This window comes from Apiospora kogelbergensis, assembly GCF_038363985.1.
Source record: "Apiospora kogelbergensis strain CBS 113332 chromosome Unknown utg000001l_segment0_segment0, whole genome shotgun sequence".
In the NCBI taxonomy this organism is placed as follows: Eukaryota; Fungi; Ascomycota; class Sordariomycetes; order Amphisphaeriales; family Apiosporaceae; genus Apiospora; species Apiospora kogelbergensis.
The window spans coordinates 2,516,183-2,538,756 of record NW_027117418.1 but is presented as its reverse complement, the minus strand read 5'-3'; the positions used below and the strand labels follow the sequence as shown (position 1 = coordinate 2,538,756).

General features: G+C 50.4%; 8 protein-coding genes across 8 annotated transcripts; 4 read left to right on the top strand and 4 right to left on the bottom strand.

Moving 5' to 3' along the window:
* Positions 1–337: 337 nt before the first annotated feature.
* Positions 338–4,162, top strand: PG998_000795 (uncharacterized protein; the record flags this gene model as incomplete). The annotated part of the gene is made up of 9 exons (XM_066867613.1): positions 338–489; positions 540–756; positions 806–1,063; positions 1,113–1,213; positions 1,268–1,614; positions 1,663–2,323; positions 2,380–2,901; positions 3,235–3,987; positions 4,117–4,162. The coding sequence occupies 9 exons, from the start codon at positions 338–340 to the stop codon at positions 4,160–4,162; spliced, it is 3,057 nt and encodes a 1,018-aa protein (XP_066736028.1).
* A 587-nt stretch (positions 4,163–4,749) lies between these two features.
* On the bottom strand, positions 4,750–5,688 carry PG998_000794 (Serine/threonine-protein kinase; the record flags this gene model as incomplete). The annotated part of the gene is made up of 3 exons (XM_066867612.1): positions 4,750–4,865; positions 4,986–5,133; positions 5,185–5,688. 3 exons carry the CDS (start codon positions 5,686–5,688, stop codon positions 4,750–4,752), a joined length of 768 nt encoding a protein of 255 aa, XP_066736027.1.
* A 282-nt stretch (positions 5,689–5,970) lies between these two features.
* PG998_000793 (uncharacterized protein) lies at positions 5,971–10,070 on the top strand (the record flags this gene model as incomplete). Its single annotated transcript, XM_066867611.1, has 6 exons — positions 5,971–6,370; positions 6,419–6,696; positions 6,757–8,160; positions 8,748–8,979; positions 9,127–9,196; positions 9,686–10,070. The coding sequence occupies 6 exons, from the start codon at positions 5,971–5,973 to the stop codon at positions 10,068–10,070; spliced, it is 2,769 nt and encodes a 922-aa protein (XP_066736026.1).
* Positions 10,071–11,141: 1,071 nt separating this feature from the next.
* On the bottom strand, positions 11,142–12,208 carry PG998_000792 (HET domain protein; the record flags this gene model as incomplete). Its single annotated transcript, XM_066867610.1, has 3 exons — positions 11,142–11,160; positions 11,316–11,430; positions 11,497–12,208. 3 exons carry the CDS (start codon positions 12,206–12,208, stop codon positions 11,142–11,144), a joined length of 846 nt encoding a protein of 281 aa, XP_066736025.1.
* A 930-nt stretch (positions 12,209–13,138) lies between these two features.
* Positions 13,139–13,912, bottom strand: PG998_000791 (uncharacterized protein; the record flags this gene model as incomplete). Its single annotated transcript, XM_066867609.1, has 5 exons — positions 13,139–13,295; positions 13,355–13,549; positions 13,602–13,656; positions 13,782–13,851; positions 13,889–13,912. The coding sequence occupies 5 exons, from the start codon at positions 13,910–13,912 to the stop codon at positions 13,139–13,141; spliced, it is 501 nt and encodes a 166-aa protein (XP_066736024.1).
* A 714-nt stretch (positions 13,913–14,626) lies between these two features.
* PG998_000790 (RNAse III) lies at positions 14,627–15,317 on the top strand. The gene is made up of 2 exons (XM_066867608.1): positions 14,627–14,904; positions 14,954–15,317. The coding sequence occupies exons 1-2, from the start codon at positions 14,694–14,696 to the stop codon at positions 15,190–15,192; spliced, it is 450 nt and encodes a 149-aa protein (XP_066736023.1). The 5' UTR covers positions 14,627–14,693; the 3' UTR covers positions 15,193–15,317.
* Positions 15,318–17,530: 2,213 nt separating this feature from the next.
* Positions 17,531–18,976, top strand: PG998_000789 (uncharacterized protein; the record flags this gene model as incomplete). Its single annotated transcript, XM_066867607.1, has 2 exons — positions 17,531–18,006; positions 18,064–18,976. The coding sequence occupies 2 exons, from the start codon at positions 17,531–17,533 to the stop codon at positions 18,974–18,976; spliced, it is 1,389 nt and encodes a 462-aa protein (XP_066736022.1).
* A 452-nt stretch (positions 18,977–19,428) lies between these two features.
* PG998_000788 (aaa ATPase) lies at positions 19,429–21,015 on the bottom strand (the record flags this gene model as incomplete). The annotated part of the gene is made up of 1 exon (XM_066867606.1): positions 19,429–21,015. The coding sequence occupies one exon, from the start codon at positions 21,013–21,015 to the stop codon at positions 19,429–19,431; it is 1,587 nt and encodes a 528-aa protein (XP_066736021.1).
* Positions 21,016–22,574: the final 1,559 nt, after the last annotated feature.

The window sequence follows — 22,574 nt, the reverse complement described above, 5'->3', positions numbered from 1 at the left end:
CGGACGCGTTTATTGTGAAGGTGCTTGCCTGGCGCGATGATCGATAATCTGTGCTGCATGAGGCGCTCGGTGGTATGGCGAGTGACGTCCGGAATCGTGCGCTCGCTCTGTAAGGGTATATGCCGGGTACGTACAACCAATAATTAGAGGCGCAGCCTTTTCCGATGTGCTCAAAGTACAGGGGTATCACTGTTTATAGAAACCATCAGGGGTGCGACCAGTATAAACAAGTCTCACTTTAACAATTCCTGCTTCCTCATGCAACCTTCTTTACCTTTTCTACCCTCTTGTTCCAACCCTCCTTCCCGACACCACTTATTGCTACCCACATAAGAAAATGAAGCCTAAAAGAGGACCACGCAGGAGGAACAATTTCCTGAAAGACGTGACCATCAAATCTTCGATTGTGAACGACGACATAGTCCACAGGAATGTACGGGCTCGCACGAAGGATGACTATAACCGCCAGTTGGAGAACTGGGATGACTTGTTGGTATCCCACCTCGCCTTCATCCACTCACAATCTGACTGTGGTACAGCGTTGAACGGTGGGGACCTGATAAGTCGGCGACGAGACTAAAGGACCTGAAAGAGTTCATATTTCGTCTGGGTATTTCGATGAGGGAGAACAAGAACCTGAAGCCCGACGAAACCATGGCGCAAAAAGGAGTGGGAGGATATTGGAAACATTTTACGGCCGCGTACCAGAAACACCGTGGCCCCCTGGCCGCCGACCATATTCTCTCGGTTACGCACGTGAGTCTTGGATAGCTTGGCTCGTGAAATCACCACTAACATCCGGCAGCTTCTACAGCCTGGCGGCGAGTTATACGCAGATCTCAACCTGGTGCCAGACTCTGGACCAAGGAAGCATGCTACTGAGCTTGTGTTAATTATGATAGGCAAATTCCTATGGACCTTGGACTGGAAGGTATTTGCCCGCCCATGCTTTCGTGTGGATCTCTGGGCTGTGATATCTGCCAAGATCTTCACCAGCAGTCGGATGTCGGACTACATTGAGTCTTCTAGTAGGTCTGGTACAGGCACCGGCCTATACTACAAGGTGCGTGACACGGTGATCAGTAGGGACAAGCCGCTGATAGCTCAATCAGGATATCACCCTTATTGTATTCCGAAATGAGCATGGGCGCTCAGAATTTGCGATACAACTGACCAAGTTTTTGAAAGGACACTCTTCCAAATCCAGCAAGCTGTATGTGCGGCTCGACGCGATATGAGAACCCATGGCATACTGACGAGTACGTAGGCCCCAGTGCGATCTCCACGAAGGTGACTTTTGGGGCCCGCAGCCTTTGTTCATGAACCCCATAATGTTTCTCCTTGTCATATTCTGTGCAAAAGGGGCCTTGAGAGAGTACCATGGTATGGAGGGATTATTCAAGCTCTTGGATCTGGAAGTTTCTGAACACCCGGGATTCAAGTGCATTCAGTGGGATCGGACCGTATTGGATCTCCCAGTCTTCTCTAGCGCAAGCGGGAGCATTTTGAAAGCTGCCACAGTAGGCGGTGCTTTGCGGGAGCTTGGGATTCGAAGCGGGTGTCCTGAGCCCCCTACTCTCCATGACTTCCGGGCAGAAGGTCTTACAAAAATGGGTATTTTCTCTTGACCTGATCAAGTGTTGCTAGGCTAACTGCCTCTAGATATGAACCCCAATTACACGGAAACTCAACGACAACGAGTCGCAGGCCACGAGAACAACAAGATGCACCAGCAACACTATGCCGCTAGAAATGCAGGAGTTGATACCCAAGCCACATATTTGGGGAAACAGCCTCGCGAAATCAACACCGGGAAGCTTTTCCGCCACCTCGAGGTCCCATGGGAGCCGGCTCTTTGGCAGACCCTTCCGTTGGCAGAACGGGAGGAATTAGAGCAATCGAAAGAGTACAAGGATCGACGGCAAGAGTTGGTATCGCTGAAATCAGGAAGCTCGGATATGGACACGAAAGAGGAAGGATCATCTTTGGATGAGTCTAAAGACGTATACCCTCGCCCTAATGCCAAGCCAAGGAGAAGCCTGAAAAGCCTCGAAATTAAAAGGCTTCGAGAGTATTGGAAAAGGAATAAGACGGAAGCAGTCGCCGGGTCCGAAGAATACGTCTGCAGGGGAGTGAACCTTCCATTCTCGAGACTACGCCCTATTCTCCCCATTCGCCGTCGACTAGCCGAGCTCTTGGGTACCCCGGCAAGTCTCCGTAGCGAAACAGGCAGAGAAACTCTGGAGTGTTTGGTCCGCCTCTATGAAAGCAGATCAGAAGTACATCGCCCAGGACTTGAGATGTGCCTGTGCGCCAGGCCGAGGTAAGCGCAGTACCCAATGACTATATGATCTTTGACGAGTACTAACGTCACGGCAGGTCACAATTACATGTGTATCAATGTACAAAAAGGCGACAGTTGTTTGCCGAATTCTGCTTCTTCTGTAATGAATGGCTGTACGAGCCTGAGGCCTGGGAAAAGCACTGCCACAGTCACATCACCCAAGGCCACGTACCTCTGGAGATGGCCTGGGAGAAAATAGAAGGCACTTTTCTGCCAGGTTATTGCCCATTCTGCGTTGGTGATGGGCGACGTCCGGCTGCAGAACGGCTTGTTCAGTTCTGCGACAAGAAAAGTTGGGAATCACATATTTGGGAGCACCGCATCGACTGGCGGATTCGGTGCCCCGATAGTCGCTGTGATAAGGAGTTTGAGAGCCAAGAACCTTTTGTCTACCACATGTACGACCTACACCGCATCCCAAGAGAGCTATTTTGGAATAGGGGGCTGAAGAGAAAAGCCAGTACTGACTTGGATGGTATACCGGCCCAAAAGTTCAAGGTGGAAAAGCTATTCGACAATGGTGCTGTGTATTTTGAGTCCTGTACAGTTCAGGACATGTAAGTGACCTGGAGGATGGAGCGTACTGTATTGGCCGGGTTTGCTAGCAGCCACACTGCCACAGGCCGGAAGTGGACACGGCCCCTGTTCTTCTAGTTAAACTTTTCCTACTATGGACCTTTATCTTGGTAATATCTTACACAGTATCTATTAAAATAGCAATTAGTCCACCAAGTCAAGGCTTGTTCCAAGTGCGAATCACATTTCAAGGGCATCGGTCCGTATGCGGACACATGCGGCTTATGGCCTTGTTCAAATACGTCTTCTAATTAGATCTAGATAATGGACAGCATATAAAAGGCTGAACTAACACTAAGAATCCACGTAGACAGGAAGAAAGGAGCAGAGAAAACATACAGAATGCTCGCGTATACTTTCCTCCTACTTCTGCCATTTGCTATTGGCCATTCGTGGGTGGAACAGCTGAGGCGTCTCGGCTTAAACGGGACCATGATCGGAGATGTAGGGTACATGCGCGGCGCCATCCCACGGCTTGATCCCGCATTTAACGATTTGAAACAACAGCATCTACTCCCGCCTCCCGGCCGGAATGCCAGTCTAGGTATTCTTCCATCTGATCCTATCTGCCGCGATACTCAGCAGACACCTGGACAGTTTCACCCAAACCGCCCCCCTTTAAAGGCGTGGCCGGGCGACATTATAGCTTTGCAGTATCAAGAGAATGGACACGTCACCCTTCCCGAGAACACACCACACAAACCTAGAAAATCTGTCTTATGGATTTACGGCACTTCATCGCCCTCTGAGAATGATCGTCTGCTCTCTATCCACCATGTCTGGGACGCGTCTGGAAAGGGAGGGGATGGGAGGGGCGTGCTCCTAGCTACCCGGCAATTCGATGATGGTAGGTGTTATCAGATCAACGATGGTCCGATCTCTGTGGAACGCCAGAAAGCCTACCCTAAGGTACCTACAGACCCTCAAGGGGCCGATTTGTGGTGCCAGAGCGATTTGCGGCTTCCTATGAATATTCGAGATCACTACACGATCTACTGGGTTTGGGAATGGCCTACTATCGCTACTGATAAGGTGCCATGGGGGGCGAATGGAAATCTATACGAGTTGTATGGATATTCAGATTCTCGCAGGGTTTCAAAACGGGACGGTCTCATACAAGGAAGGTCAGGACTTGAATCATGCCGGCATAGAGGAACAGATGCTTATAAGTTAAGCGTTATCCACATATTCCATAGTATTAGCAGTAGGAGCCTTTGGCCAGGCCTGGAGCAGGCTCCATAGCCAATACGTGCCGCTCTACATATCCTCATTTGGATTGTCCGACTGTGGTACCCCTCCAATGTATACCGCTCAAGCTTAGATAACAAGTCGCTCCCTAAGAATCAGAGCCAGTATAGGCGGAGTCCATCAACTAGAAGGTCAAATCGTATTCCTCAGAAGTGGTTGCAAATAGATGCCACGAAACTTTGTCGCGGTGCACAACCGTGTGCTTTATTAGTTTATATGATTTTTCTTGCACGGCTTCTCCACCGGTATTCCCTTGATTGCCGGCGTCATTTCTATACGACGAAATGTGTGGCAGCACTTCAGACCAAGGAAGATACCAAAGTAATAGAATATCAAGGCAATCAAAGATAGAAGATGGAAGTATCAAAGTGATAAGGTAAATGAAAGAAGAACGACACCGGTGGATTTGAAAAGTCATCCTTAACTACCACACCACCGTACATAAAGCGTGTGTAGACCTTCCCGGCCCAGGCCTCTATTTCTAAGTTCCGTAATATCCGTCTAAATTGATCGAGCGTAGCCTAGGGAGCTAAATACAGATTTAGAGACTTTAATCAGTCATCGAGGCACCCTACCGAGCTCTATTCTCTACTATGGTATGCGGATATCAATACAAGAGGGACCAGCCAGACCAGCTCCTCCTGATCCTTCTTCTGCATGAAATCATGAGCCAACAGCTGTTTAACAGTGGGACTGACTGTTGTCATAGTAAGTAAGTTAACAGCTTGGTCTGACCAATCATCAATCCTTGTCAATCCAAGTGCTGACGTGCTCCTTTTCTTATCCATCAGCATCATCATCAACCTGCTAAAGGAACCTACAAGCTTTGTGGCGTCGCCAGATTGTTTGCAATGTTCAATGTCGTATATCTTGACATTACCCTCAAAATCTATGAGGATACCAGCACAAGACAACTTCTCATGTACAGCGTTCTGACTCAAGAGAAACTCGACTCCCTTAAGTACCTAAACGGATGTCAGTTGCGATATCCTACCCTCGCGCAAAGTGGCACATACTTGATACAGGATAGAACTGAGCTGCGGCTCATTTGGGTATAGCGGAGCCCGACAGAGATGCATTAGGGATGTAGCCATGTACTCGGATATTAGGAAGTAACTTGAATCGGGGCCTGGGTATATTTCGATACTCTGGACGATGTTCTCATGACAGAGTTCGAGGATCTTTTGAACCTGTTCAGCACTATCGGCGCCGGAGATGGTGCGAATCATTCTTTGCTTGCTACTTGTGCCGCGAGATGTGATAATACCAAATAAAGTGCCATACTTTACTGCATATCTGTTCTCATAATGATTCCATGGTGACCCATGAAATTGAGGGACAAGTCGTCTCTCAGGGGTTGGCTTGACCGGAAACCGACGTTTGGCTGACGGCTTAACTTCGGCTATGCTGGTGGTAGAGACACTTACACCTCGCCTTGGTTGCGTTCTTTCCGGGGTACGAACATCATATTCAAAGGAATTGTCACCAACGAAAATTGTACGCCGATTAGGAGATGTCATATTGAATGGGAAGTAGTATGTAGTGAAAATGGTGTCTGAAAGCGGTTCAAGCCTTTTATTTAAATCTTTAGACCACTTGGTCTCATGGTATAAATAAGGCGCACACCAGCGGCCGATTCTGGCCTACCCAGCTTCCATGGCCGGAATTGGCCACAACATTTTACTACCTAGCAGAGAAATGACAACCTTCGGGGCTCCTGCTTCTAGCCTATATCTGGACATGGTTTTCAAATCGCTTCCGAAACTCTAAGATCTTACGAACTTGCTATGTAAATCGTTCAAATGGTGTATTTCAACCCAGAGACACGGTCGAGGAAACTCAATGGCGAACTATCGACTAAGTATTGTGGCAATGCGAAAATTGCCTTGAGTCAACTGGACTTCGACCCTGGCGAGGAGGCCGATGAGAAAAAGATTAGCCACCTTCAAAGAGTTTTCCAACAAGTCGGATGCGATCGCCAAAATCCCAATCATTTCATCTCTGGGACGATCCCAGAAAACGTGCTACAGGCTTCGCTTCAATGCTCCCATCGGAATGCTGATGATTTACGGCGTCCCGAGCCACCTGAGCTTCGTTTGCCAGCCGGCCAACGTATCCAGTGTCTCGACGGTTACCATCGCATCCTCGCGCTTAATAAACTCAATCGTAATATTACATGGTGGCCAGTCAAGTTATACATAGGTAAGTTGCCCATGTCTAGTTGTCGAAACCCTAGCACTCACAATTTAGATCTTTCCCGCGAGGCCTGTCAGGCACTAGCGACACAGTTCGCTAATGAGGGCAAATACTCGGACGGGGAGATAGTGGCCAACATACTCCGCTACCCGGAGCATTCGGTGGATGCGAATCAAGAATGGGCGAAGCTCGATAAATCCAAACCGAGGATACTGAGGAGCATCCTCCGCCACCCTGAGTTATCACCAGCCTTTAAAAGAGTGATAAGGATCCCAGGTCTCCGCCCTGGATTGCTTTTAGCTACTTGGAATAAAGTCTTTTATTGCGTTGAGGTAGGGATCTTTGTACCGATGACTTTGCTCACTGCCGGCTAATGACTCGTGGTTTCACAGGAAGTCATCCACTATCTCGAGCTCATATATACAGCATGGGTCGACATTATGGGATCCGAGTCAGCGCTCGATTACGTTGATAGCGACAGCGTACATGAGCTTGAGTCCCGTGTCCCGGGGGTATCCTACTACGACGAACGTCATGTTGAATTCAAGCTCCGCGACGAGGCAATTTTCAAGGCTTTGCTTGATGGAGAACAAAGAGAGCAGATCCTCCAGAATCTAAAGCAAGTTGAATACCTGGTCCCGTCCATCCACACGCTGCAAGAAGACTTCAAGTATCTTCGGCCATGTACTCAAGTCATGAAAAAGCTGCTCAGTGATAGAGATCTACATCGGCTTCCTGTTACAGTACAGGCCATAGCTCGCAATGCATTTTCTATGGAGGGATCTTTTGATCACGAAGTGGTATTTCTCCGCAGTCTCAAGAAGCTCTACATATATGTCATGCAGGATGTGTGCCAATTGTCGGGTCTGCCACCGCTCCAAGACCCCGCCGACGATGGAGACTACAAACTGCTTTCATGTGATTCCAGAGCCTGGAATCGACTGGCAAAACAGGCAAGGAGGTTGGGCTTCGCCTCAGACGAGGTTATTCGCTTGTGCCACACGGATCCAGACCGAGAAACGGCTGTCAAAGCGTTACGCGATGCTCGACCTCCACCACACTTCGACTATGGATCTAATCTCGAAGAGTTAGTAGACGGACTAGTGCGAGCCTTTGGGACAGCAAAGCCAGTCGAATCTTCCGGGCCTCAAGCGGAGCTGACTTCGCACGTGGGCGAGCCAGTCGCCAGGAGATGCGGTCGCGTATATTCTAACACGTACGATAAGGACCGCCACTGCATTACTCTTGAGAACATGATTTGTGAAGTACCAAAGGACAAGGATGTCACTTCTCTCTTTGTCCGAAGATCTGTTTTCCATGCATTCTGGGGCTGGCCGGATGATCAGGGGGAAGCCCAAGCGGATAATCAAGGGGACGACCAAAATCGCCTAGAGACCGATGAAGATATGGATGACGTAGATCTAGGCCAGTTACCCAGCCGTGGGGATGGCGTGGATCTAGAGATGAGAGATGATGAGCCACGGGAAAAGCGACAAAGTCAGATGGCCAGGCCAAGTCGGATAGAGCGTCGAAAACGAGGTGCAACAGTTGCGACAGAAACATTCCGGACGCACCGGCTTCAGGAAAAGCTCGAAAAAGCAATGAAGACTCCGGATTCACAGCCTCTAATAGCCATACCACAGGAGGATCGGCCTGCAGATACAAGTTCAGCGTTGACTACCTTCGTATCAAGCCCTTCCCATGCCATCCCGCGAGACCCTTTAGTGACAATTCATTATCGGCTGCACGGAGACTGGGTGTCAGACGATACCACGGGGTCGTCTGCTGTAGAAGGTGTGAGGCGTATATTGCAAAATGATCCCAGGGATGTGTATACATTCAATGGAAAGGGCCGGGGCATCGATTTGGATGCATGTGCATTGGAAGCTAATATATATATAACTACTGGGGATCAAGACGGATTTCCGCTCGACCAATCAGATTTCATGTTGTAGTGTTCTGAAAGCAAAGAGAATATATTATCAATACTTGAGGCCTGTGAGCATTTAACCCGCACACAAAAGGAGTCGACTTCCACTCTATTTCAATTTCAGCGAAAGCCAATGTGTCAAGAGAAAGTGAGGCGCGCTACCAGTCTTCAAACGACAAGATCTGACCAATTATCTCCCGTTGACCTTCCCCTCGAACAATGAATCATTACTCCCCCGCAGAATAACTTCCTTGAAAATGGTTGGTGCTGTGGCTTTTGAATCTGCACCTTTATGTTAAACGAAATGGGATACCGCCATTTTGTTCGGTCAGTTGACTTCTTGTGCAATGGCCAGAATGCAGATCTCCCTACCCTCTCCATGATACTAGCATAAAATGTAGTGCAGGCCCTGAGGTACAACTTCACAGCGAACGTCCTCCAACTTAATTCGAGGAACTTGGTTTGATCGTCAAGTACGACAAGGCACAAAAGGTCGACATTGCCGAAGCCCAGTGCCTTTGGGTCTTGAAGCAAACGGCGCCCGACATTCCTGTCCCTGAAATCTGTATGTCGCGGTCGAGGCGGCAGTTTCTGATTGCCCCAAGCCGCCCTACTTGCCCTGCCCCTCCTACCAATCAGGACCCTGCCGTGGGGACCGACTTTGTTCCTCGACCCAAAATCGCAGGTACCGCCTGACTTTCAATCGATGTCGACAGTTCGTGATAAATACTTCATGCTGCCTTGCCCGGTTTCCCTTGCAATTCTATCCCCAACTCGTTCCAACTCCTCCATTCGTATCCGGCCCAATAGCGAAATGCCGCACGCCAGATAGCTTACGCGGCCATGTCTCATCTCGATGGTCAGAAGATTGCGCATCGGCCTCGCATCGCCCCTTTTCCTTCGTGCGTCTCCTTGGGATAGCTATGAGGAAAGTACCCGAGCACGTCTTCTCGGGATATGTCTAGCCTGAGGGAGGACCGATAACAGCACTGCCTAACTATGTAAGCAGCCTGCTGAGGCGTTACCAACAACCAAGATAACGCACCTGACTGCCCATGCCGATGGATCGCATACTAGCAGGTCCTAGCATGGCTAGTTTCGTGCTGGGATGTGGTTGGGTGATGTTCAAATGTTCAGCCTTGTACGACCGTCACGAGCTAATTTTCCATGACGACAAAGACAAATGAAGGAGCAAGATTCTATTTGTGGCAGCAGTATATCCCCCCCAATGCTGAGGTTCTTTCCGGCCTTGTCGCCTGGATCGCATCAGTGGCCTTGGGTACTTACACATTTGTACCGCCCATCCTATTTATTTACCAGGCGCAGGCTTATTCCAGACTTCTCGTTTACGCGTGCACTTCAGTGCTGGGATTGTAGTAACAATCTCGCAGGCGCGAGTCGCGGCTCGCGACCGCTCGACGCCAAACCCCGAACTGCATACCACCAACATCGATGCCGCATATGGTCCGCCTACTGCGACTCCGAGCCCTGGCACGTCGCCTTGGTACGAGCTGCCATGTTAGAACCTATCCCCGACCGTCTCGATCGATCGTCTCGCCGCTGCGACGTATTGCGACCCGACCACAGATTACCGACCAAACAGCAACGGGGCCATACAGCACCAACCTCGATTTGCCCCTTCCCTTCTATCCTACGCCTGAAGAGCTCCCTTGCGATTTCGACTCAAGTTCGCGTGCCCTGCATTCGCTAGGATTCTTCTCTACGACCCCAATGCGAAGCGGCTGTCCGGCGCCCACTCACAATCCCGGTGATTGACCACAAGCACGGATTTCCCTTTTCGGAAGAGCTTGAATGCTCCTGAAAGTGAGAGCAGCGAACACTGAAATGGGCAACGCAAGACGCCCAACCTGATCTATTACGTACGGGCTGGTTTGCTTAGACCTCCGAAATAGGCCTACCGACGGCGTCCCCATGAAGCGAAGTTAGGAGCTGGCCAAGAGAATGAATGTATGAGCGACGTGGTGCGTGAGTGCTGCTGTCGGGTGATGAAGGCAGCCGAGTAGTTAATCAAAGAATGAAGGGAATATTTACATATCACACAGACTTCATTTTGGCTACTATCTTCGTTCTGGACCACGAGCCTCTTGCAGCACCCCCACTAGACCAAGATAACCTTCTCACCGTGAAGAGTATTCATAGGCCCGTTGAGTGTCTCCCCGAACATGAAGCCATCAAGAAAGACTTCGCCACGTACTTCACGCTTTGATTGCTGTGTGTCTCTCTGGGAAAGAAGTATCGGAACACTGCACCCCCCCAATCGCCCAGATTTCGTCCCCTTCGCTGCATTGCTCACGGGCAAGACCAATGTAGCCCTTTTGTGTAATGAATGGCTGCCAAGATAAGAGCCGTTTCAACCTGATCAACTCTTTCTCCCCTTCTATCGGGGCCTCTAGGTGTGGTGGGAAACCGCACTTCTCGAGTTGACTACCCAATGTCGAGCCATAACACCAGCGATAAAACATGCTTGGCACATCTTCTGGTAAAGGTATGGGGTTCAAGTAGACACCTAAAAGGCTAAGCGTGCGTGTGAATGCCTCGGCTTTGTCCATTCTGTCCCGATAAGGTGTACTGTCTGTCTCGAGTGTCATCCAGAAATCGAAGTATTGCTGCAAGAGCTCCGAGTTGGGATCTGACAACTCTGACCCCCGGTCAGGACGGCAAAAGTTACCCAATACCTGAATCCGGTCCAACTGCACGCCTGTCACTGCTAGTTCGTTTCCATCGATTGATATGGCGGTTTTGATAGCACCTTGGGCATGAAAGTACTGTATGTCGTACTCAAATCCATGAGGCCCAAGACACCGCCGCAGAGACCGTGATTGCCAATTAGGCACCCATGTTGGACCTGAGACCATCAGAGATAATTCATTTGCTGACGAGCCCGGATGTGAGACATTGCGCTGAGCAGGGGTACAGAGCGCAAGAAACTCAATGTCTTGATGTAGTTGTACATGTGTTATGGCGCAACTTTTATACAGGTCCTCTGGTTTCCAGTCATACCTGATCGGGATGAGAGAGGCCTCTTCAGAGTTGCAGAGGCCCAGGAGTCCATACACTTGGTCATGTGCTAAGGTTGCCTGTGTCGAGCGGAGATTCTCAAGCAGCCATAAGAGGCCTGGTCGATGTTGTTTCCTAAGTGATTCGTGGAGTTTTCTCAACGCGAGTAGCGGTCTCAATATACCCGTAGTGGCATATTTGCGGAGCTTCAGCTCTTTCGATCTTGCCATCAAGGTACCGGTGATTAGGTCGACACTGCGAAATAGATCGTCCATAGTCAAGCAATGCGGACCACATAGGAACATAGCACTCGGAGGAAGCACTGCCTCTTGGATGACCCATCTCCTATGGAACCACTCGCTGCTCAAAAAGCGTTTCACGGCATCCCATCCGACGGGATCGAACGACGTTCGGTTATCTTCCAATACTCGCCGAAAATACTGGAAGGCATAGCGCAGATAGCTGTCATATTCATGAATCCAGATGACAACTAAGTTCGCTCGCGAGTAAATCTGTCGCATGAGCGGGATTTGTGCTGCTTTCTCGCTTACGTCTGTCTGATTAATGCAGGCCATGTCAATCCACATAGGTAGTCTTATGCCATTTTCCCACAGTTGAGGAAGTGTTGTGGAGTCATGAGAAAGTAGGCCTATTAGGAAAGACTCAAGATTCTGCGAAATGAGCAAAGTCTTGTTTCCACAGCCCGACTCGATGTGCATAGGCTGCGTGGTTTTCTCGCGACCCCAGACATGGGAGACTGAGATGAATGATGGGGCCGCGTCGATGGCCACACGCCGAAGTCGACCTGCCAAGGTCCCAGAAGGAGTGGCTTCTAGTAAATCAAGGAGGCGAATCTCTGCCGCTGGCGCTCGAAGGCAATAATGATCAGAAGCCATGGATTAGCCCCAAGTTAGTTGTGAAGATATGAAATGGAGAGGTTAAGCTTTCCGCTCCGAATGACTCCAATGCACAGTTTATTGAAGTCTGTTACCCCGCACCCCTCAGTACTCCCGCCATTGGGACTGGTTATCATCGAGAACTTTGGTGTTACCTCCCAATTTGTATTGAGTATTAAAACCATTAGTACGAGGATCTATTCAGGCCTCCGCTGCCACTCAGAAGGGGTCTTGTACGGAGCATATAGTCGCAAAACCTCAAAGTGGGAGCGTCCTCCGCCGTGAATACCATATCACAGCATTCGACCCCATATATTTCCGATACATAAGGCCCCGCCCCCAGCCACATCGGATCGCGCCGTAACTTAGAACAAACGTACTGTGGTACGGAGATTAGGCCTGTGCGCTGTTCAACCTCACTCACCCCAGAGGAAACGTCTTGGGTGAAAATGAATAGATGGAAATATTGAAAACACCAGTTCCTATATGACTTAAGGATACTGGAGAGTTATCACTCTCTAAACTATGGCCAGGCACTAATGCTGCCTGTCCCAATTTTTCAACTGGCTGTCTTCAAGCGCGATTGTTGTAAATCTTGCTGTCAAGTTGCCCATGGCATGTTGGACTAATTCGCCACTCTCTCGACCCTCAGAATTCCCATTCTCAAAACCAACGTGGGTTCGGCCTTGATGTTGTGTTATTGGCTACGGGAACTGGGCCGCCATCCTAACTGGTGACATTAATACACACACCTAGCCCCACACTGCTATGATGGCAACTAAAAGCCGCCTCGCCACTATGGCTGACTATTGACCTGGAACATTGGTGTTTGAATCAACCGCTCTGGATCGTGAAATCCATTACTGACAATGTGTCTTAACGTCCGAGTGACATTGTGTAAGTAATTCTCAGCCATAATACCGGCTATTGTCAGCGCCTGAGACCTGCCTTGCCCTCCATGCGACCACCGAAGTCCTGGCTCCACGTGACCATTGAAGTCCTAGTCCATGACCACCAAAGTTCTCGCCCGAAGCGACGACCACCGAAGTATTGCTCAACGCCCTGGTTGTGACGACTGCTGTTCCCGCTGGATGTCTCAGACCGCCAAAAGTTCAACTGTCGACTATGTACTGCGCAGAGGCGTACCTCGTTCTGACCAATAAGTCTTTCTTGACTTGCGAAATCATGTCTCGCACATCAAAGTGCTGAATTGATCTAGCTGCCAATTCTGCTGTCTCTGCAAGGCGTTTAGACACGTGGACGATTTCGGTAGGTACACTTCGCAGAATGCTGGAGGCTAGGATATTCAAATTCTCTTTGTCGATCTTTGTTGACAATCTCCTGCTATGCGGCAAGTAACCAAATCTATAGACACTAGACGGACTGCACTTACACAATAGCCTCGGCTGCTTTTGAGTAGATAATGACCAAGATCGGCGAAGGTTCTCCTATTATTTTGAATGTAGTTCTATACGGTGTCTGTAATGCTTTCCCGGAATAGATGTAGTGTCCTAGGGAATGATAGCAACGGCTCTCTTGGAACGGGGCCTCCAGCGCAAACACTGGAACGTACCGGTCAATTTGCTGCCGCCACTGCCTTGCGGTCCGCCTTTAGCACTTGGTGATTTAACGATGCCAGTCTCCTGTAAGTAAGTTGCACTTGTAACACAGCAGCTAAACCTGTCGTGTGTTTCTTCCAGTCATTGTTGACTACGAAATGCCATCCAGCTGTACATGTCACAATATGGAGGCATCTACAGCTGATAAGTGTAGCTACGTCCAAAGAGTGATCAGGTACATACATCCCCTAGTATTCCGTTACCGAGTTATCAGGCTATCGATATATTAGAAGAACTAAGTAATGGGACGTGAACATTGCGAAATTCATCACGCTACAATTCAATAGGAAGAAGGAAGCTATCGAGCTAAGAATCGCACGCTTTTGGAGTCTGACGATATATTGCGTGCGTATGATTGTCTTGTGCCCCGTCGCGGGAAGTTCCATCCACGAGAAGGATGATGATCACGAGCAAATTGCAATATCATGACTATTGGCCCCTCTACCAGAGATTCTTCTTTATAGTAGATCAGTGTGTTCCATAATTATCGCTTTTCATCAGGTGCTTTGATATTCGTGTCGCTTCGTCATGAGATACGAATGAGGCGTCATAGCACACGCTGCTTCACCAGATGCTGCTTGAATAAACCCATCCATAGCTTTTCATCTGTAGCTTTGTATTGTGGTTCTGACGCTTATGCTTTCAAATACATAGCTTGATGATCCCTTCGGTGATCATGATTATACAATATGACATATTCAAACGGTCACTGGGCCTGGAACATCGCAGACTACATTGGCGACAGTGATGAATCTGTGGTCTACTGATCTGGGAGTAGACAATATTAGTCAAGTGTCAGCCCAACTTTCGCGAATGCGTTCATCGAGCCAGAGAAGAAGACACTACTTTGAAAACATCACACTACAATGGATATCATCAAATTTTTCGAAGCAACGGCTGAGTATGCATTCAAGGACCGGTCCTTGCCAAAGGAGGCACTCCTTGCCGCTGGCGCGTCCACCTGTCGGAAGGATGTCGAAGGAGACCCGAGAGGGAATAAACGACTTGCCCTCATCGGAGATGCTCTGATCCGGCTCGAACTAGTGGACCATTGGCATACTACGGGCGCCTCTCCCGGTATGAACAACTCCACGGACACCATGCGTCAGTACTCACAGAGCTCCAGACACAACGCAGAAAGTCATTTCCCAAAAGGCTTCGAATCAGAATCTTGAGAAGATTGGGCGAGACGCGGGTTTGGCAAGATACATTATTTTACACCCTGCCCAAAAACATGTTGCCCGCACCACTCTCGCGTCAGCCGTTGAGGCATTGGTTGGCGCGGTATGGCTCGATTCTAGCAAGGACTACGCGACGGTACGAAGAGTTGTTCGGGCTCTAAACATAGACCCTACGAGCCGCTAAAGGTCTGCTTTGCGTTGGCTGCTTGGTGGTCTACACGGTGATAAGTGACCTCCTTGGGAACAAGATTGAACGGGTGGCAGCAAAAAGAAAGGACTATCCGGAGCAGGGGAAGGGGCTAAAATGTGATGTACAGTCATACTGATAGGTCTGGTATATTGTTTCTGAACTGTTGGCGTATCGAAATTAATCTCAAGCACAGGATGATTACAGTATAACGGTGTTTGGAGAGATGGCGAAAGGTAGGCAGTATAGTAGTGGTTTCATCAAATGTTGTCATTTTTGATGCTGATGTCCCGGCGAGGTTGGTGGCTGATTATGCGTCAGAAGTGAATGCCGGAAGCTTTGTTGCTGGGGGACGGCCGCGCAACGCTTTGTCGGAACTGCATGCACGAGGCAAGACAACCGAAATGGTTTCGAAAAGAAATAGGTTTATATAGATGATCCTCATTCCCGGCTCTTCGGAGCGTATTGTAAGAGCTAGGGAAGGTTTATGGGTGTGCATTCCAGGATACGGCTTGCTATAATGCTCATCGTGGTGGCCACTAGATGCTTGTGTCATTGGCTGGCCTGCACCGGCGCGTGAAACGAGGCTACTTGCAACACCACAGCTGCACCCGCAATCTAGGAGCAAGCTTGCCTGTATGGACGTCTTGCCAGAAGCGCGCCTTGGGCTGACGTGACATGTCATGTCGTGTTGCGGGGTTCATTCAGTTTATGGCGCTACCGATAAGGACATGGACGAAGACTGCAGCGAAGTACCTATCCCTTCCTCCGGCACATGCAACGTTGCCAAATAACAGGCTCATGCGTATTTCGCGCTCCTCATCACCCTGCGCGAGCCGCTCGCTGAGGCGTGCCTCCTGTCCGTCTTCAAGCATTAGGCTGCGAACCTTGAAGCCAAGAATTCGGGTTTCTACTGTGGTCAAGACATCGTGGGCTGGGATCATGACATCGATACATAGATGATATTACAGAAAGGAGATACCGCCGAGTTGCTAGGCCTGGTAGGTTTGGACAATTTGCGTGTGGTAACAGTGTCCTATCAGTGGTTGGCAGTCCACTGGCTGTCGTCATCGCTTGGGTCGTAGCTCGCAGGTTGTATGAATACCTACGAAAAAGATGAATGTGCCACTCGGTAAGCCACAAGCGGCCCACAATATCGATCGTTTCATTTTCGCCCCTTGGCCATTCAAGATGCTACTATTAAGGCCTGGAACGATTGGCTTAACTCTCGATTGGGCGCTGGCCAACCACCAACTGTGACTGCAAACGATCACCTCATGACGATATAACTTCGTTAATGGCCAGTCTCTCTGCAGCCGAGGGTCTTCCCTCATAGCACTGCACGCCGATGGCTATACGACTGTGTTATTTTGGAGTACATATGCAGCAGCCCCAAAACATGGGCGCGGCGTTCGCAGCCTGCTTCGCTGTGGGGAAGCGTTGGGAATGTGTAGGTGAACTCGACATCGTCGTCTCTATCACCCCCATGATGCCGTGTAACACACCTAGATACACATACAAATAAGGGTTGCCGCAGGATCACCTGTCTGTACTGACACGTCAGAAGGCGTTGGCATCATACAATTAGAAAATGAACTATTGCCGGAAGCCGACGCGAGCGAGGAACCGGCGCGTGGGCGAGCGTCCCGACGAGTCGGGGAGGCCACACCAGACAGGCTCGTAGTGGTTGCTAACAATGGTGTCGTGCATAGCCTATGCAGCCCAGCAGCTGACGTGGACGGCTCGCCGACAGCCTGCTGGTTCGACCCGATGCGGGAGGCCCTCCACGTCCTCAGATCGGCTGCTTGGCGCCATAGCCCTTTCGGTAGGGGATCGTGTTTGCCATCCGGTCCGTGGAGAGTACTGGCAGTTGACGAATTGGCGCACGAGTTTCGCTGCTAAATGACCGTCGCTCCTCATCCGCCATCCGTTGGCGTGGCCGTGAGCGAGGAAAGCGAGGCGTACTGCCGACAGGGCAGGGTCATTGCATGCAATGAAACAACTTCATTTCATTCGAGATGGGTCGCATTGACCGGTCGGGCTCCGAATAATGGTGTGTAGTGTGCTGCTATAAAATCTGCAGTTTTTGTTTTCGCTGAACCGGCGTTACAATGATTAAGGCAAGCCTCTTTTCAATCATCAACCTTGTTATTACATAGCCCAGTTTTCGGTACATCTCTGACTCAGACGACGAGATTCGCAACAAAATGTCACCTACACCACCCCTGAGAGGAGCACCCAGGCCGCAGTAGCGCTCCTGAAGCAGCTCCAACTAGTAGTCAACAGCAGCACATTCACCGACTTCCATTCAATCGTGGCGGAGAATGAGAAGCTCATGTCCGAGAACCAACGGTTCAAGGTGACCCAGGAAGAGAACTGCGTGTTGCTTACTCAAAAACAGAATGAACTCGAATCCAGGAAGGGCGATATGGTACGATGCCAGGCAGAGCTTGAAGCTGCGAGCAAAGAGACAGACTTGGTGCGTAAGGGGCTTGAAGCGTCCAGGGAGTCAGTACGTCAGGAGCTTGCAAAGTCCGAGGAAAAAGTCACTGCGCTAGAGACAGAACGTCAAAGCACTAGCAGCAGAGTGACAGACCTGATGACGACGATCAAGAAATGGGAAGAGGAAGCCAGGCAGTGGAGAGAAAAGGCTGTTGGACACGAAAAATCGAAGATTAAAGCTGATGATGCGGCGCTCAAAGCCCAAGAGGAGCTCAAAGCCACGAAGCAAGATCTCATCTCAGCAAGCTCTCGGCTGGAGAAGCTCCAGGAATACAGCTATCCTTTTCAGGAGGCTAAGTGGGAGAAGATGTAAGCATTCCTCCATCTCACGTTTACTATATCGAGTGTCCTACTGAACCAACCTAGAACCCGCTCCCTTCAAAGCCTGTTTCTCGAGACTTACAACTTCATCAACGCCCACTTTAGCAATGACCTCAATCAGCAGGTTCTGGCCGACATGGACGCCTGGAGCGAGCTTCTCAACCACAAGTCCATACTCCGCGTCCTCCCACTGCCCCGTTCCAATTCGGCACCTGCCAAACAAATGCGCGTTTCGGCTGTGTTGTGTGTCTTGGCCACCTCCCTGACCGAACACCTCTTCCAGCCCACCTACCTCTTGGAGGAGAGTAACGAGCTTTCCTACCTGCTCGACGACATCTTACAAACTGACCCGGTGCAGGAGCGTCATCTTCGCGCCCAGCTGCTCTGCTTCGACCCGGAACAGCAAAAGAGCAACGGTAACACACGGGTGGAGAGCGTGGTGGTGGACGTCTTCAACCTGGTAGGCAATATAATTCTCCCGACCCAACAGTTTGCATTCCGCAAGGGGCTTGAAACCCTCTGCGAATCGGCGCGGGAGATCTGGGCACAGATCCAGCAACTGGGTCCGCGCGTCGAACCGGCGATGGAGGTGGGCCGTGCCGATCTGTGGCGGCTCCTGCCTGCGCCTTCGTCTGCCCCCAACACGGCCAAGAGAGCCAGCCACACCGACATCAAAATTGTCGTATGGCCGGGATTTATAGTTGCGGATTCGGAGGGCGTGACCATGGTAAGCGAGGGCTTTGTCGTGGCCGAGAGCCAAACCCAGGCCGCCGCCCGTGAGGAAGTGGCAGAGGCCATCCCGGACCGGCACCGCAGCGCGCGACGCAAGCAGCGGACTCTGTCACAGCAGCCCTTCACGCAGCAGCCCGTCAGGTCAGGAACGAATGGAGATGCAGTAGTGGCATTGGGAAAGCCTTTTTTATCCTTGGAGTCCGAAAAGCAGTCAAGCGGTGGTTGAGGAAGTTGTGAATCCTGGCCAGCGGTCTACAGCAGGAACAATGGTGTGTTTAGGGCTCAATGATGACTTCCCAGTGTGTACTTTCCTTTTTGCAGTCGGCTAATATGGTGTGATCAGAGTACCTACTTTCTTAATCATGTGCATTATCTTGAACGGAATGAAGTTGCTGCTCATCAGCGTGTTCTCCTAGTCATTTCTGAAGCTTGGCCTTGATAATGTCTTTCAGAGCAATGGCATCGGAGACACATCCTTGCACCTTGTAAATCAGGTTAATTGGTCCTCGCGAGAGCTGACAATTGTCCCCTTTCTGCATAATGCAAGGCCTTTGGATGGCAAGGAAGCGATTCAGGAATGGGCCTTAGATAAGGGATAATTATTCTTTTGGCTTCGCTGCCCGGACCTCAATGAACCGTATGTGTGTATCTTCGTAGCCAAAAAAATAATCAACCCACTCACTTTGTCAAGGAGCCAAAACGCCCCCTCAGGAACCGCTGAACCCTCCTATCCCCTTCTATTCCTGCCTCTAGCCCTGCGACGTCTCCCTCGATCTTAAGCCCCTCAAGCTCGGTGACTCGAGACAGCGCCACATAGACCTGACCAATCTCGAAAGCCTTTGATAGGTTGACGATGACGCGATCCAAGGTTAGGCCCTGGCTCTTGTGAATCGTCATGGCCCACGCCGGGGCCAGGGGAATTTGCGTCCGCGACAACAGCGAATACGGCTTTTCGTCACCCAGCTCGTTGATGGAGCACTCGGCGTGGATGACCCGTCGGATACCGTTGTGGAACCTGACAACGGGCCATACTTTGGATTCGGCGCTGGGCCCTTCAATGTAAGATTTGATCTCACTTTCCTTCACGTGGGCGTGTTCACCGTATACGGCGGGCAATTTGTCTTTCTCGTACGTCACAAAGCCACAGATGATGCCCTGGCTGCCGTTGCAGAGTCCGAGACGCAGGTTGAGATTTGTTAGGAGCACCACTAGCATGCCCTTCTTGAGCTCAACACATTGGTAGAACCGGTGATCATTCAGAGCCGAGAGGGGCTGATGGCCATCGGGCCCAACGGCTTTTCGAATGGCTTTATGACTCAAAAGTGGATGCCTCTTCTTCTGCCACCTGAACGTATCGCGAGCCCAGTAGGTATGCTTGACGGCTTTGAGCTTTTCGAACTGCTGTTGATTCACCCGTGCAACCTCATCGCGAGTGGCGAAGAGTTTAGTCGCGTGGTGTGTTTTGCAGGGGTGATCCATCAAGAGCCGCTTATCGCTCTCAGTAAGCGCTTCACCGATTCGACATTTGTTCAAAATACGGATGAACGTATGATCGTTTTGACGGTGTATGGTCTTGAGATTGACATGAACAAAATCGCACTGTTTCCATGCATCGCTAGCGAACGCCCACTTGTCCTCGTCGCGCCAGATAGGGTGGTGAGGGGTCGGGCATGAATAGGATGGTTCCCCTCTGTGATATCCTTCAATGAGCTCTTTACCGCATTCCATACAGTGTTGGAAGGGTTGAACTGGTGGTAGCTGGCAGAAGTCTCCCGTCACAACGATTTGAACGCCTCCGAATGCCTTCTGAATAGTCAAGCTCGGATCATAAAGTGCGTACTGCATTACTTTATTCAGCCTCTCGAAATGTAAGTTTTCGACCATGCTGATCTCATCAATGACCAGTACATCGGTTTCGCTGAACCTCTTCCACACGAACTTGCCATGCGCCTTTTTCTGGAGTTCTTCTAGGGGTTTCCTATGAGACTCTGGCGTCCACCCTGCATATGTCCATGTGGTACTTCCGTTGACCTGCAAAGCAGCACGGCCAGTTGGGGCGAGAACATGCACCTTCTTTCCCAACTCTTTCAGGCGCTTGGTGAAGGCCTTTAGAACCGTCGATTTTCCGCATCCAGCAGATCCCGTGTAGAAGACATTATGCCCAGCGCAGATGAGGTCTACCAAAGCGGCCTGCTCAGGACAAAGGACCGGCTCCGGTGAAGGAGACCGAAGTAAAGGTAGACGTCTAAATAAGGCTTTCACCATAGCGCGGCTACTAAGCCCGTTCTCTGGAGAAACCGGGGGCGAGCCTTTACCAAAATTGGGAATGGAGCTTTCTTGACCGCCATCGCAAGTTTCTTCAGTTTGCGTACGAAGGCTTCCCGGTGCGCATATGAAAGATCGATTTGCTAATCCAAGTGTACGAGCAGACGGGCTTGCCACGGCTCTTGATAGTGTTTTTTCAGCAAGCAGTCCTCGAATTTGGCTGTGGTGTGAGTCTGATGGGGAGGAGTGTGAGGTACCCTGTAAGCGTCTTTTCTTAGAAATTGGGGTTGACGGTGTGTTTCCGTAGGGGTTGTAAGTAATTCTTCTAGAAATCGACGATAGGGTTTTCGCCTCCTCGGCAAGACGATGATATCGAGTCATGCTTTGCCTAGCTGGATACCGTGGATGCGGAGGCCGTGGGGATAAAACGAGATGCTGCAGGTCATCCTTGTAAGTAAAGAAAAGGCCTGTGGGATTTGACCCAGCCTGTTTTCTATTCGCAAATCTCAAATGGGTGGGTGCCATACCGTATGTACACACACTCACACAACTTCTCGATGCCCGGGCGGCCCCAATTTGCTGTTTGTTTGGTCGGTCTGTCGTCGGGTCACCGTCAATCGACGTCAGTAATGTGTGACTGGTGTTTGTCATCGAGCGCATGCGGTCCGGAGCGGCGACTCGCGCTCATGAGGATGTTACTACCAGGTTCAGCACTGAAGTGCACACGCGAAGGAGGAGCCCAGAATGGGTTTGAGCCCGGGACACCGATGTGATGGGTGGTATGAATGGTCGAGTTTCAAGGCCATTGGCATGGCCCAGAACGACAAGGCTGGGAAAGACCCAGCGTTGGGTATGATCTACTTTTCGATATTGGTGATCTGCTGATGTGTTGTTTGTCTTGTGCTCGACAGTTGCCCACCAATCATTTTCTGTTGGCTCACTGTGTCCGTGTCCAGTGCCACGTCGCGCCTTCAGGCGTTGATCGATCGTTTGTTTCTACGGGGGCTTGAAACCTGGCGTAGCGCTAATTGGGCAGCATTTCTAGTGAAAATAGGGGCGGGACGCCTCCTAGGGTTGTTTCCAGCTGCGCGCGATGGGTTTCTGCCTCGCAGAAAGCCGCCAATCGACTATTCCCTTCTTGTAATTCTTTAACCAGCGTACAATCCGGCAGCGGCGCCGATGTTGAGCGGTTTGCTCGTTATCGCGAATTCCGTGGTTAGCAAGGACAATCCAATCACAGCAAATCTTGCGCACTCTTTTTGGATGACACAGCAGCACGGCTGATACTAGATTGTGCAGGCAGACATGGTGGATGTCCGTTCTTGCAAGCTGTTCATGAGACAGTCGATTTCATGTTCCGGGCACTGACTGGGTGGTTAGGGCGGGGTATATACACCAGTCTTTGTGCAAATCCTGTACCGCATTGTAGGTTGAAGATTTCGCAGGCTTCTTTAGCTTTGGCTCATTGGAGCTTTCCTGACTCGAATGCAGGGGTTCTTGGGTGTTGTTGCTTACTACGGCGTTTGTTGGCTAGTGTGAGTAGCACGGCCCCACGAGAC

Excerpts from the sequence above, each read along its gene's own strand:
- PG998_000790 (XM_066867608.1), top strand. The coding sequence starts at position 14,694 with ATGGATATCATCAAATTTTTCGAAGCAACGGCTGAGTATGCATTCAAG. Across the intron at positions 14,905-14,953 it reads TACTACGGGCGCCTCTCCCG|ACACAACGCAGAAAGTCATT; the intron begins GTATGAACAACT and ends ACAGAGCTCCAG.